Source organism: Ictalurus furcatus, chromosome 13 (genome assembly GCF_023375685.1).
Source record: "Ictalurus furcatus strain D&B chromosome 13, Billie_1.0, whole genome shotgun sequence".
Lineage (NCBI taxonomy): Eukaryota > Metazoa > Chordata > Actinopteri > Siluriformes > Ictaluridae > Ictalurus > Ictalurus furcatus.
Genome location: NC_071267.1, coordinates 19,477,727 through 19,492,337, shown reverse-complemented (window position 1 = coordinate 19,492,337; position 14,611 = coordinate 19,477,727). Strand labels below are relative to the sequence as shown.

The window sequence follows — 14,611 nt, the reverse complement described above, 5'->3', positions numbered from 1 at the left end:
CACAAACACATTTTCAGATCTAATATCTACTGTACATCCATGCGTATGTCTTCCTGTGGCAGGGTGGAAACGGAGACGATACTCAGATTCTTGGTGTTTCACATCGGGGCATCAAAATGCTGAGGATAGTCAAGGCATCAGGCATCAACCCAAAACACCTGAAACTGCTCCGGAGTTACAGGTATCGTAAAGATTAAGTAATACACAAGCATTTTCAAACGGGTCAAAAATATATCTTTGGGGTTGTTTGTTTGTTGTTTTTTTTACATTGGTGTAATGGATTTTTGTCATTCACACAGCTATGCAGAAATGTTGTCTGTGGAGCAGAAGGGTGCTGAGACCGTTGTAATCAGCCTGAAAAGTGAGGAGCTGCAGCTACGCTCACCACAAGCCCCGCAGATAACTCACGTGCTGCGTCTCTTCCTCATCGAGCTGACCAAGGTGCTCATTCCTAATCCTTCTTATTATGACAGTGTTCAGAGAACTGCATAATCCTTCAACATGGCGTGTTAATGCAAAGTTGACACTCCATGTACATATGCATGTAAGAGTGTTGAAGGGTGTGTGTGTGTGTGTGTGTGAGAGAGAGAGAGAGAGAGAGAGAGAGAGAGAGAGAGAGAGCGAGAGAGAGAGCGAGAGAGAGATTAAAAAGTCAAGGTCTAACCCTTTTTGGTCCTATGGCTCTATAAACTTTGGTAGATTATCTTAACAAGATCAGATTAATTCTGTCTTCTTCTTTTTTTTCCTTTTTGAGTCTTGTGCTGTGTGTGAAGTTGCTTCCTCATTCACTTTTTCACTAGTTACTACTGTATATAGGGTATCAGTGAAGGAGACTCCGGACTGAAGTGGCTTCGGAAACACAGCATTGTGACCTACTGATACATAAACAATTCATTCATTCAATTCATTTATGGAACTAGTCACTCAGGTATCCATCCTGAGAAGTAAATTTCAAGCTGAATGAAATGGCTATGCATTTTGGTACAATTGTACACTTTACCGTGCATTATGAGTAAGATTATAGTGCACTGTCCAGAGTATACAATATAGAAAACAGATAGCACTACAAACACAGCTGCACGCCAAATAGTGTACTAGAGGGTAAATAGGGAATTCAGACAAGGGGTTAATTAGACTGAAATCTAACCAAAACCAAAAGCTTGTCACATTCAAGTCGTCTCTTCTTTACTGTTCATGTGCTAAACGTTGTCAGTTATAGAGCAAATTAACAAACATATATAAACCTGATCTGCTTATTGTTGCCATAATGTGTTCGATGAGTTTGTGTTGTGGTGTTCAGTTCGAATCACTGAATAGAAAGTTGAAATAATGCCAAATGTCAAAAGATGGCATAACCACCAGACCTGAAGAGTTTTAAAAATTTTGTGTACTATGTAAGTAATAAAACATGGTGGATGCGCTATTATAGGAAAATAATAAACGACAGGTTAGTTTGTTATTGAATATTTTCCAATAACTGCATATGCTGAAAAGTTTTATTCTTCTTATACCACATCAGTTTACCAAGGCTAACAATTCTGTGTTTATTAAAGAAGGCATGGTCATTTATTTATTTATTTATTTATTTTAATCTGTTTATAGTTATCTGTAATGTTCGGTAATGTTTCCTCTGTAGTTTTACTGAGAAGCCAGAAAGCCCTCTGACCGGAAGACTTTCCCTTAATGAAAGAGTCTTACCGCTGACTGATAGAAAGCTCTGACACTTAAGGCTCCTTCCAAAAATGCTAAATAAATGTCTTCTCAGAGAAGTCATTACTGTGGCATACATTTTTCAATCTGTTAATGTTGAGCGCCCATTATATAAATCCCGATGTAACTTGTTACTATAGAAACTTATTAGAATGCGTTCATTAACGTAGACATGTGATTTGTCTTGTAGCCGGTAATACCGTTATAGACAATTAATCAACACCTTCTGACCAGTCGAAATTGAGTATTCAGCATGGCTGTGGTATAAATTCAACTAAATGCTTGTTGTAAATCATGCTTCATCTGTCTCTCTTCAGGGTTCAGATTATGTTATTGCTCTGAAGAGCTATGTGACAGATGACAAGAGCCTGCTTAGCTTCCAGAAAGGTGATGTCATCAAAGTGCTGCAAATGGACAGCCTCCAGGATGGTGAGTTCTCCATTTCCTTTTAGATGAACGTCACGGTTACAGTCATCAAGTCAACAGAAAGATTGGTGTTATTATTATTATTATTATTATTATTGCACTTTATTGTATTGCATTTGAACTGCATATGTCAATGTGTGCTTCATTTGTTTGCCGTCTCTGCAGGATGGAAGTTCGGCTCGACCGGAGGCCGATCTGGTCTTTTCCCAGCTGATATCACTCAGCCTTGTGCACCTCCAGACTACCACAGCATGTGCATGGACCGACAGATTGAGAGGAGAAAAAGCATGAGGACCTCTCTTACCTCCCTGATGGCCCCCGGTAGACGCTCGGCCCGCATCAGCACAAGTGCCGAGTCAGTGGCCAGTGAGCGCAGTGTTGAGGTGGTGTCAGTCCACAGCTCAGAGATAGAGCCCCAAAAGTACCATATGACTGAGTTTGCCAGGAAGTACTTCAGAGAGGCTATTCTGAGGTTAATACTTTAAAATTCTCTGACTGGGTGGTGTTTATTTGGACGCTGAAGTTGCATGAGTAAGGCCTAGGCACTTTGTAGGAACATAATCAACAACGTGGTGGTGTGATGTGGCCTGATATGAAGTGACATTACTGTTGCAACCCCAAAATCGATTCTTTAATCAATAAAAAAAGGTGTTTTATTCGGTAAAAATTGCAATTTTAAAATGTATGAGTCAATGACCTTTCGTGCTTTTTAACTGTCTACAGTTACAGTTAATGTTGTGGAATGTCATTGAAAAAAAGTGAAAAACCATATAACAAGGGCTACATTCTTGAAACATGAATAATGGTCTAAAAACTTCTCTCCTTCTGTTAGGCCAAATGAGAGAGGCCAAGCCAATGGAGTTAGAGAGCTGGAACAGATGGTGCAATACACAGCTGTATGTATTACATTTAACAATATATGAACGGTTATAAAATGGTAAGCATGTACTCGACCACTTACTGTCGTTTTCTCTCTCAGGAACCTATCAATGAGTCTCTAATCCTGTTTACAGACAACGAGCTCAGCATTCTGGGTGTTCAGTCTTTCATACGTGAGTGAACCCACATAAATGAATATTCTTACCCATGTAGGCTTCTCGCCTGAAAATACATTTCTGTTTCTGCTTCCTTGTGTGCAGATGTGATGCAGTTCATGACTGACCAGCCCTTAAGGAAGGATCAGACAGAAGGAAAGTGTGTCAGTTTTATTCTACAGGTGACCCTTTTATATTAGTCAGCGCAGTAAATCCTGTGTATGTGTATACTAGAGAATTCAGAAGTCAGAATATGTGTGCCGTTCATCCACTGAATGTGTGATATGATTACTCAGCTTGGGATAGAGAACGAGTTCCTCAGGGATGAGCTCTACTGCCAGATCATCAAACAGACCGCCAACAATCCACGCAAGTAAGTGGTGTGTGCACATGTACAGTATATGCTCTGTATCTTGGGTGTTTGGTAGGAGACAGGTATGTCAAAGGAGTCTGAGGGACAAAAAAGGAATGGTCATCATTCGAGAGTTAAGAACCATGTATCCATGGACCAAGGACTTTTTCAGGAACCTTTTTTATTTTTTAGATTCTGCTCCTGAATAGGAACTTTACTGCAGACCAGTAACTGCCTGCTCAAACATAAAGTTCATAGAATGATAAAACTATTATAAAGCCTGCTAACAAACAGTGACTAAAGCTTGTTTTACAATAAAGGCAGCATGGCGTTTGTTTTTGCGACATTTTAGCTTAGTTTTGACAAAAGTAGGAGTTTGTATAAAAGTTAAAATTTTAGTGGTATACTCACACACACACAAAAAAAGATCTGAATCCTAAAATTGCACTAAGATCATAACATACCAAAGCAATACCAATAAAGAAAAACGCAACCTTAGTCCTCCAAGTTCGCTGTGATGCTGTGCTTTTTCTTTACGCTATAACATTACAGCAAGCGCACAGTTTGTGACATTTCTGTCATTTCACATAAGGAGCCCTGTAGTATGGTGGAAACCCAAAACCAAAACCTCTCCACAGTTTGTGCTAAGACTCAGCATCTAGCTTTCAAAATAGGAACGTGAAGTAAATAAATGTAGAACTGCGGATCAGGTGAGTCATTTTTGTACTGGATCTACGCAGGGAGAGTTGTGTACGTGGCTGGCTTCTGCTAAAGCTGATCACTGGCTTCTTCCCCTGTTCCTCGACAATACTGCCGTATGTGATGCACCATCTACGAAGCTACAGTCAGGACTCCAACCACCCTTACCGAGGTACGGTGTTCACCTCAGATCGCCTGTTTAAACATGCAGAGTTTTCCTAAATAATACATTACTAATAGTAATAGAGTTATGTTTGGAACCAGTGATGGTCATGTTCAAATACTATGCATCAATGTGATGTGTGTGTGTGTTTAGACAAGTCTCATGCATGTGAAAATAATCTCAAACATTCACTCACCTACGGAGGACGCAGATATATTCCTTCCTATGTGGAGATGGAAGCCATGTTGGTAAGTTGTAAATATTTAAGCACATTGCCTTATATGTGAGGCGGTCTGGGAAAACCCATTGAACGCTACTATGGCAAATTTTCAAATTTTGCTACCTCTATTTTAAGAAAACATAAATGTACACTATTTAACTATTTAACTTTATTTACTTTCTAAATCCTGATAACATTAGGAAAGGAGCCAGTAAAAACAACTACAAATAAAGGCTAGTATAAAAATAGATCGTTTTCATAGTCATGTTTACTATTTTTAGATTTTTTTAAAATTACATGTTAAAAGTTAATTGGGTATAGATTTGTCAGAAATTTGACAAAATTAGATCTCAATAAGATTTTATTATTTATTTTTTTTACTCCTTGAGCCCGCCCCCATTCCTGCCCATGTAAACAAAGCTCCGCCCCACCAAGTCCTACGGTGGTTCAACCAGACTCAGCATACTAACTAGAGTTAGTATTAGCAAGGACTGTCATGACATCACTTTCAAGACATTCTACTGATTGAAAGCCAAACTATTACACTATAAAGATACAAAATTCAGCTCATAATGATTTATGAGGATGTTCACAAGTGCAGTCGCTGTCCCTTCTTCATGTTGATTAAAAAAAAAAAGAAGTATTTACTTGATTTATAATGTAAAGCTGACCAGTCAAAAAAATCAAAGCTGTATACAGATTGTGTTTACGTACCTGTCCAGGAGCAACATCACGAATTCTACCAGCTTCATTGCCTTAAGCAATAGCAAATTACTCCATCCTGGAAAAGCACTGCCAGTGTTTATTCTGGTTTTACAGTGTTTCTTGTCACTAAGGTTTTTTTTTGAAGCACAGAGTGGTTTTTGTTTCGCTCACATGAGAATTACAGGGCTGCACTGGTCGCTTGCTGATTTGAGACTGAGATGTGGGTGGAGTAAAAGGGGCATTGGGGAGTGTCTATAAAATGACTGACAAGAGGCACATCCAAACAGAAACAAGCCTTCTGAACCGCAAACTGGTTTTTCTGTGAAATTGGTCTGGAATCTGCAGTTTTCTCCCTTTTTCACTTTTGGGGGTAACCGGACTTTATAATAAATGGTAATTAAAACATAACTTTACTTCTGATTGGATACATGCAAAAGAGAAAAGAAAATCAGTTCAGGAAAGTAAACATGTATAGTATAAATGTCAAAATTTGACCATGTAATAAGTTTTTCCAGGCCGCCACATATAACAATTGGGATATTTAAGGTGAGCTTCTCTTAACTAATGACAAAGGGAAAATTCATTTACATAATAGGCTATCTCATGGTAATGCAAATACTAGTATGATGGATGTACAGTATATGTGTCTATATTTTGTCTATGTAGGCAGGTCGGACCACTAGGCAGTTGCCAATAATGCTCCCAGGTGCAGTGCAGTTCCCATGCAAAGTCAACAGCTTCAGTGTAAGCAAACACTTTGCTTTAATCTTTGAGATTACAACACCCACTAATAAAAAATCCCATTCCAAGCAGCAATGATACAAGGGTGCAAATGTTCATATGAGGGGTGTGTGTGTGTGTGTGCGCATTCAGGTGGCGATTGAAGTCATGACAGACATTTGCACAGAGATGGGTGTGAGTAATCCAGCTGAGGTGAACGAATTTTCCATCTTTGCCACCCGTGGACAGGGTAAATGCAGCCGTCTCTCAAACTCCCTCTCCATATTTTTCTCTCATGTGCATTTATATTTAGCTTCTCTACCCAGTATGTAGTCACACAGTGTATTAAACGACCACACTGACCCTAAAACCACTCTACAGATTGGAAGTACACAGATACTGCAATCCATCACTGCAACTGTCTGTGTGAAAACTTTCCATTAAGGCAATCTTGTGTTTTCATTCCAATCATATCCCTTGTCTTCTGCTGTTATCACCTCACATCACACCTCTTCCCCTTTTAGATGGACAAGATCGTCCCATTCACCCAGATGAGTATGTGTTTGACTTCCTGCTGGATGATGAATCAATCTTACTCTCGTTCCATCGTCTTGTCTGGAGACATCCCCTGCGTTTTGAGAACGAGCTCTATGTCGAGTTTCATTACCATCTGGTATTGTCACATTCTTGGGCACAGTTACTGTATATCGTTTATTTTATTCTGTGGAATGCTGAAGAATTGAGGCAAAAGTAAAGAAACTAAAACGAACAAGCCAAAGAAAGTTCAAAGATGTGAACCGTTATCATACTAGCCTTTAAGGGCAATCTCTCTGGAAGAGTTTCTTTTTTTTTTTCTTTAACTCTTTCAGAGTATCTTTTTGTTTACATTTCTGACATATTTTTATTATGATTTAAAGCACCCTTAAACATATTGATATCTATTTATCAATCTATAAATTCCCATTATAAATTCCCATTTACAGAATTCTCAGTAAATTCAATTTTAGTTCTCCTGGGAGATGCTTTACTGATCCCATTAACTGCGCTCTGTAAAATGCTTGAGAGGTTGAGCCTTTTTCAACTTTTCATAAATAAATCATAAATAATATTTTACTCAGCATACAACAATTTTTAATAAATTAAGTAGAACATGGGGAGAGTCGATAGGGATGCAAACGACTATCAATCTGCTTTTCACAAGACAAGCATGAAATGGAGTTACTGTTACCACTCCGAAGTGGATTAGTTTCGTATGACAGCAATTTGCAAACACTAACCATTTTTAATTCATTTTTAAAAAGCATGAGAAAATTCATATCTTTTATAATGATGTTTAATTTTGTGGAATGTCAGTGAAACAAGTTATCACATATGTAATAACAGCTATTTAAAAAAAAAATTCTTAATATCTTGAAGTTAATAAAACAACAAAAACTTGTACAAAGAAACCACACCAAAAAAAAAAACACTTCGACGACCTGAAGACTTTTCCATGGCAGAAAACTTCAACCATTTCAAAAATTACACATATTTTTTAAACACCAATTATGTGGAGCATCCACTCGCTGTATATAGTAAATCCCTGTGTGAGCTGTTACTATAGACAAGTTAACATTGTAGAACATGCACATTAATATAAACCTGTGATTTGCCTTGTGGCTGGAACTACAGTCAGAGCCACTGTCACAGAAAACGAATCAGCATCTTCTGACCAGTCGAGAATTCCACATTACAGTTGTATAAATAATGTGTAGGCAATGGCCTACTTTTTTATTTTCTTACACAAAAAAAGGGATACAAACTTTTATCCCATGCTTAAAAGTCAAACGTAGCTGTAATTGGTGTTGTCATGAAGACAGACAGGTGACTGTGCTGGTATTTCTCTCAGATCTTGGCTGATTATCTGAGTGGGAAATTCCTCCTGCCTGGTAACACACTTCAGCAGCAGGTGGCAGAGTTGGCTGCGCTTCAGCACCTCGCTCAGGGCTTCAATCAACAACCTACACAGTAAGATCTAGTATCAGAGACAGTATTATGTACTGACTAATATATCTCAGGAATATAAACTCCATGAATTGCTTTAGATCATGTATTGTATTGTGCACTTATATGAGATTTGTAACCCATTTAGGCAAGAGCTCAAGCAGTATTTTCCCCATATGGATGGAATCAGAGCCAGTGACCAAAATCTGTACAGTGCTACACTGAGACACTTTTCTCTCATTGCAAATGTCAAGCCTGCTGAAGCTAAAATACGCTTCATCGGTCAGTGATCATTTATAATCGCATCTTTCAATTATCTTATCCGCAAAGTGCCAGTGTGGGTGCAGGTTTTCATTCCAGTCAAGCAGGAGCCAAACCTGATTCCACCTGTTTAATCAGATGAGCTTGGCTGTCAATAGACTCAGCTGTGGCTTCTGTTTGGTTTGAATGAAAACCTGAACCCACACCGGCCCTTTCCGGATAAGATTGGGCAGCCCGGTGTTATAGCGTCAGTCTGTGGGCCAGGATCAGTAGTCACCAACTGTCATCCTTGAGATCGACCTTTCTGCAGGTTTCAAAATCTAAAACACCTGTTTTAGCTGATCAAGAACTTCTTAAGGCAATGATTAGATGGTCAGGATTATGGTTGGAGGTAAAGTCTTTCAGGAAGGACGATCTCCAGGAACAGGGTTGGTGCCTGGCCAAGATGCTGCTCAGTTTACATGTCAGCATAGGATAAAGAAGTATTTAAAAGTAAAAATCTCACCCATCTTAGTTTGACTTTCCTCAGCTACAGCCAGTTGACATTCAAATAAAGCATTTTTGCCTAGCAAATCCAAGAAGATTGATCAATAGGACCTAGGGCTGCAACAATAACAATTTCTTTAGGCCGAGTATGACTTTAAGAACATGTTTTTGGTCCACATTGGTACCAATACCAGTAATGATACGGAAATCAGTAACCTACTTAGCAATCAGGAGAATCATGCAGCTTTTTATTTAGCTTTTTTTTTTAATGTTGCATGTGCTCCTAGAAATGAACTCCTCATGCTGGATTTTATGTTTAAGATGTTATAGAGTTTAAACTGGATCTTTAATAGAGAGTGCAAGGGCGGCTGGCCCGAGTGTGTAGAGTAGTATCAGAGAGTGTGGTCGTTAAAAATTCCATGAGTTGCACCCTGCGAATCATAGACCTGGAGTGCACGTGTCTCGGTGCTCGCCGAACTGAAGTGCTCACATGCACGACAACTTCTCTTGACTGCTCCGTGCTCGCAACGTTTGTGTGCATTTGTGTGCATGCAATTCATGGTAGCTTGCTCAGATTTTAATGACTACACTCGCTATTAAAGATACTGTTTAAATCCCATATTATAGGAAGATGCTGTAGTATCTCCTCTTGATATTTTCACAGAGCACTGTTTGCAGTCTGCTTTGCTTTGATTGTTATTATTAACTGTGAGTAATAATAATTGAGTCCAGATTGCTGTCATTTCATGCCATCTGTACATTAGTGTTTACGAGGCTTAGGTCACTTAATATCATTTGGTATTGGATGATGGTATCAAAGCATGTTTTATGAGTACAAGGAAATGATCACAGTTTCTTAATCATATCCAATACCAGTATCTGTGTAGATGTACTGAGGAACATTGATCCTCTCTTTATTGCTTTTTTTTTCTCAGAGACTCTCAGTTTACTACACCTCTTTGGCTCAAATATATTCATGGCTCAGAAAGTCAGCCACAAAGGTTGTCCATCACCCTGTGTGGTGGCAGTCAATCATGAACGCATCAGCTTTCTTCACCCCAAAACACAGGTAGAAATACTAATAATCTGACATCAGCTATGCAATTAGATTATTCTAACACAACCGCTTATTTATGCATGTGTTACCAATGTGATGGCCATTTTGTTTCTGTTTAATTTGTAGTTGTCAGCCTTAACAATTCCAGTGGAACAGGTGAAGTCCTTGAGATCTGTCAGTCCCAAGAAGGAAAAAGTGGCAGCAGTAGAGATCAACTTTGGCAACCCACCACATGTTAACAAAATCTCTATTTATTTGCAACAGGTACAAAATCTAAAGTAGCTTCTAATACACGCACTACGTGGATTGATACATGCTGTATACTTTTTGTTTTAAAAAGATATCTAAGTTTTGTGAATATTTTGTTTTCCAACTCACCCAGGCAAAGGAGCTTTGCCACATCATTGCTATAATCATGGAGCTAGTGCTAGCATCTACCAGGAACCACACATGAACATTTTATTAAGCACTACACCATTCTGCGAATGGCCTACTCACCAGCAAGCAGCTCAGTGCCTGGATGAATGCTGATGAAGAATTTGAAGAGTTATTACTAATGTTTACTTTTAAAAACTATTGTGAGAATATGCACAACTGTTCATTTCTCTATGGATTACAATCTGACCCCCTTCCTTGTGATTAGTTTGATTTATTCCTTTTTATCCTGAAAATGTAGTCACCAACTTGAAATTGTACTGAAGTCTGAAATTTCATTGGACTCAAATGTTTTATATAAATGTTTGTTTATTTTTGATTTTTGATTATTCCTTTGTTTTACAGAAGAATAATGAAGGCAAGTATATAGTCCATGCTATAAATTATTAAACCATTATTAAAACTAAATTCAAATATATATCCTCAATATGTCTATTTAAGTCTTCAATTCTGAAATATGTATATATATAATATATATATATATATATATATATATATATATATATATATATATATATATAGTACACGTCACTCTTCATGTAAATTATTCTCATCTTTGTGCTATATAAATCCAAATATTGTGTTTGTTCTGAATTTCATTATATTGAAAAGATGCATTTAATTAAGTAATCATGTCACGTGTATCCAGACATATAATGGAATCATGATGTCACTTGTAACAGAAAAATAATGATGATGATGAAGTGATAGAGTCTCACTTATAGTGTAGGGTAAGTGTAGTTACCACCCCAAAGCTGATTATTTTCCAATAAAACAGTGTTATTCTTTTTAATTCCTCTTCCAGCCATTTGTCAACCCTAACAATTGTATTATTTATTTTAAAAATTCATTTACAGTTACATTTTACATGGAATATCCACAAGACAATGTAGTTCCTATTATTATTTACTTTATTTCGGTAACAAATACACACCAGCCTCTCTTTTGTTCACACTCTTGAAGATAGTAAGACCAAAACAGCAGCGTGTCACATTAGAACCCACAAACTGCAAAATCCTCTCTTCTGAATTCTCCCATGTTGGAAAAATGAATTAAAAATTAAGTAACAGTTTTATCTCAGACTGTTATGAAGCACAGACACTGGAGAATCATTTCAAAAATGCTTAAAGAAAACATCTTTGAAAGAAAACGTCACCATATCAACAATTACACACACACACACACAAACACACACTCACATTTTAAATCTGTTTATGTGACGCGTCTGCCATAAAATTACGTGTTAGTGATGTGTCGTTTATGAATGATTCGTTCATTTTGAACGAATCTTTGATATGACTCGGGAACAGCGAGTTGTCTCAGAGAGTGATTCGTTCATTTCTGACCGCACATGCGCTGCAACATCCCCATAGGTTCTGTACAGGAAACAGAAATGATTAGTTCACCTCTCGAGTCTTCGGGTTCGAGTGGTTCGTTCACCACTGCATTCAGCCTATGGGGCAGTCACGGGATGAACGAACGACTCGAACCCGAAGACTCGAGAGGTGAACTAATCATTTCTGTTTCCAGGGAACAGACATGACAAATGTGACGTGACACAAGAACGGCTCGGATCTGGAGGTGAGGTGAACTAACACATTGGTTTTCAAAGTGGGGGCCGCCAGGGGGTGCCCGGGGGGCCTCAACAATTTGGTGTGCTCATCCCTCCCACTAGTATGTTTTCTCTTTCTCACTCTCAGACAACCACACACACACACACACACAATCAATTCCTAATGTAATGTAATGTAAAGATATAAGATGTAATTATTAATTTTTTTTAAAAAAAAGGGGGGATATATTCAGAAGTCTGTATTTTTAATGTGTTTTAAAGACATCTTGCAAAAGGGGGGCCTCGGTCAAATGTTAATGCCATTTGGGGGGCCTTGTCCTGGAAAAGTTTGGGAACCCCTGAACTAACAGACTGCATAGCCTGAAGACCCAGCTAAGCTATTAATTAATCACTTCTGTTTCTCATAATTTGGCCTTGGCTGCATTAGCCTATAGTTTATTATTATTCTATATGTGATCAATGTTTGTGTAAGTACTAAATCCATCCATCCATCTTCTATACCGCTTAATCCTTTTCAGGGTCACAGGGAAACCTGGAGCCTATCCCAGGGAGCATCGGGCACGAGGCGGGGTACACCCTGGACAGGGTGCCAATCCATTGCAGGGCACAATCACATATGCATTCACACACCCATTCATACACTACGGACACTTTGGATATGCCAATCCGTGTACCATGCATGTCTTTGGACTGGGGGAGGAAACCGGAGTACCCGGAGGAAACCCTGCAGCACGGGAAGAACATGCGTAAGTACTAGATGTGTTGGGCAAATTAACATGTAACATTTTAATTATATTCTGCTGAAATGAACGTGACGACTCGAGGAAAAAAAGACTCATTCATTTTGCTGAGCGAGATTCAAAGATCCGAGGCAGTAAAATGATCCGAACTTCCCATCACTAGGCTCTGTGTAAATTATTACTAGAGAAAAACATATCCGATGAGCGCATGAATAAGAACCTGTGATTTGCCTTGCAGCCGGAACTACTGTAGTACTGACCTGCTCTTATAGGATATGACGCAACATCTTCTGACCAATCAGATTCCAGAATTCAACATAAGCCGCCGCAACTGTACGTGACGTCGCTGCATTTACGCCTGCGTCTTTCAGACCAATCAGACGAGAAAACAGAACTAAAGTCCCGCCCATTTATAGATCTTGGCCAATGCCGTTCGTATTCAGTTGCATACGTAAGGAAAAAAACAGTCAAGCCCTGTAGAATGTGTAACATGGCCGTCTGGAGGGAGAGGAGTACAAGGTTTAGGGGACAGATATTCGGCATTAGTTCAGCTGTGAGACTGACGGATGATGCTACGATTTATTCATGATGTAACTATTCTTTTCTGTAAGTTAACACTATTTGAAGGAGTGTTTGTTTTTGCTTATTTCGTATTGCCAACGCAGCAACAATTAGTAGTTACAGACATTATAATAAGCCCAGGAGCTGGGAAGTAGCTGCTCGCTAGCGGATGGGAAGACTTCTCATCGGCGCTTTATCCATAATCTAGGGGCACTTGATAGGTTATGAAATAATGGATATCGTGTGCACTACATATCAAACAGAGATTGAATTGGGATTTGCCTACGGCGCAGTGTAGTAATACTACAAACAACATCTGACCAGTAAGAAGAAGGAAATATTCTGGACATTCATTTGTAAGAATTGAAAAGCTTGTTGTTGTGTAGTTTCTTTTCAGTGCAAGTTTGAAACATGACCTGTCTGTAACATCTGTAACATTGCTAATCAGGAGGGCGGGTTATCTGTTACCTCGGTAGATACAAAGTTACAGATGTGTTCAATAGTTATTTCAGAGGTGCCACAGCTGGCCAGATGTATACAGGATATATTTTTTAAAGCATCTAGTTTTGTATGCATGTTGTAACTTGTAAGTAGCTCATTTAGATAAAGTAGTAAGCAAGTCATGACAAGTTAGTAGAGAATGCACAAGCCAAGTGAATGTACAGGCATGCAGCTCACACTTCTTGCTCTTGCCTGTGTTCATGCATTCATTCTACCTCTGTCAAGCTGATTATGATATGATATGATATGATAGTTGGTATGCATTTAAAAGAAACTCTAGATTTCCAGACAGTAGTTAACCTGGTGATAGCTCACACTTTGTACATGGAAGCTAAGCTGGTGCTGAGTAATACTGCTACATATTATTGTATTGTACAGTTCTGTGCAAAAGTCTTGTAAAGAAACATGCAAAGAAATACTGTAGTGTTATAGTAAATACTATAGTATATTGTATACCGGAGTTAAAACTGTTGCTAGAGAAAAACATTCTGTTGAGAAGTCCAATGTCTTAACCGCTGCGTTTCAATTATTTCAATTATTCCTCTTTGCTGAAAAGTACTTATGTAGATGTTAGCAGAAATGACCAGAGAATACATTTTTGGGACATAGAATCGAGTTCAGTTCAGTAACACTAGTGAAACTAGTGAAAAGCCTTTACATAAGTCACAAATCATAAATTCATTAACTAACCCATCAATCAAGTGGAAGTCCTCGTGTGTGTAGTGCAGCAGGCGGTGAGTAGCGCAGGCATGTGCTGCTCCACCTTGAAGCAACATTTAAACATAAACATGTCAGTAGGATTATTATTCGTTTTCTTTCTCTCGTCAGTGGATGGGAGAAATGAAGCAGGTAACCATTTTCTCAAACACGTGCTATCTAACGCTTAAGTAAACATACTCAACCTACTTGTCCATAGCCTGTCCTGGGTGCCCGGGATAGTCGTGATGTAGATCACACAGGACACAGCTTGTTTTAACGCCTGCCT

The 14,611-nt window shown here is 38.6% G+C and overlaps 2 protein-coding genes across 8 annotated transcripts in view; both read left to right on the top strand.

The window, feature by feature from the left end:
* Positions 1-10,693, top strand: part of myo15b (myosin XVB) — a 40,634-nt gene extending 29,941 nt beyond the window's left edge. The window contains exons 48-65 of the mRNA XM_053640443.1: positions 63-181; positions 300-441; positions 2,028-2,139; positions 2,302-2,608; positions 2,969-3,032; positions 3,116-3,188; positions 3,276-3,352; positions 3,467-3,543; positions 4,263-4,393; positions 4,538-4,632; positions 5,976-6,053; positions 6,183-6,279; positions 6,554-6,702; positions 7,918-8,036; positions 8,161-8,294; positions 9,695-9,828; positions 9,943-10,080; positions 10,199-10,693. Coding sequence (XP_053496418.1) covers positions 63-181; positions 300-441; positions 2,028-2,139; positions 2,302-2,608; positions 2,969-3,032; positions 3,116-3,188; positions 3,276-3,352; positions 3,467-3,543; positions 4,263-4,393; positions 4,538-4,632; positions 5,976-6,053; positions 6,183-6,279; positions 6,554-6,702; positions 7,918-8,036; positions 8,161-8,294; positions 9,695-9,828; positions 9,943-10,080; positions 10,199-10,270 — 2,118 coding nt within the window. The 3' untranslated portion in view covers positions 10,271-10,693. The remainder of the gene's footprint in view (positions 1-62; positions 182-299; positions 442-2,027; positions 2,140-2,301; positions 2,609-2,968; positions 3,033-3,115; positions 3,189-3,275; positions 3,353-3,466; positions 3,544-4,262; positions 4,394-4,537; positions 4,633-5,975; positions 6,054-6,182; positions 6,280-6,553; positions 6,703-7,917; positions 8,037-8,160; positions 8,295-9,694; positions 9,829-9,942; positions 10,081-10,198) is intronic.
* A 1,848-nt stretch (positions 10,694-12,541) lies between these two features.
* The window catches only part of tmem94 (transmembrane protein 94), a 33,996-nt gene continuing 31,926 nt past the window's right edge, over positions 12,542-14,611 (top strand). For 4 of the 7 annotated variants that reach the window (XR_008387552.1, XM_053640391.1, XM_053640389.1 and 1 more), the window contains exon 1: positions 12,543-13,170. The gene's annotated coding sequence lies outside the window, so the exon portion shown is untranslated. Of the gene's footprint in view, positions 13,171-14,611 lie in introns of all 7 variants that reach the window. The other 3 variants (XM_053640392.1, XM_053640390.1, XM_053640393.1) reach the window with 3 other exon arrangements.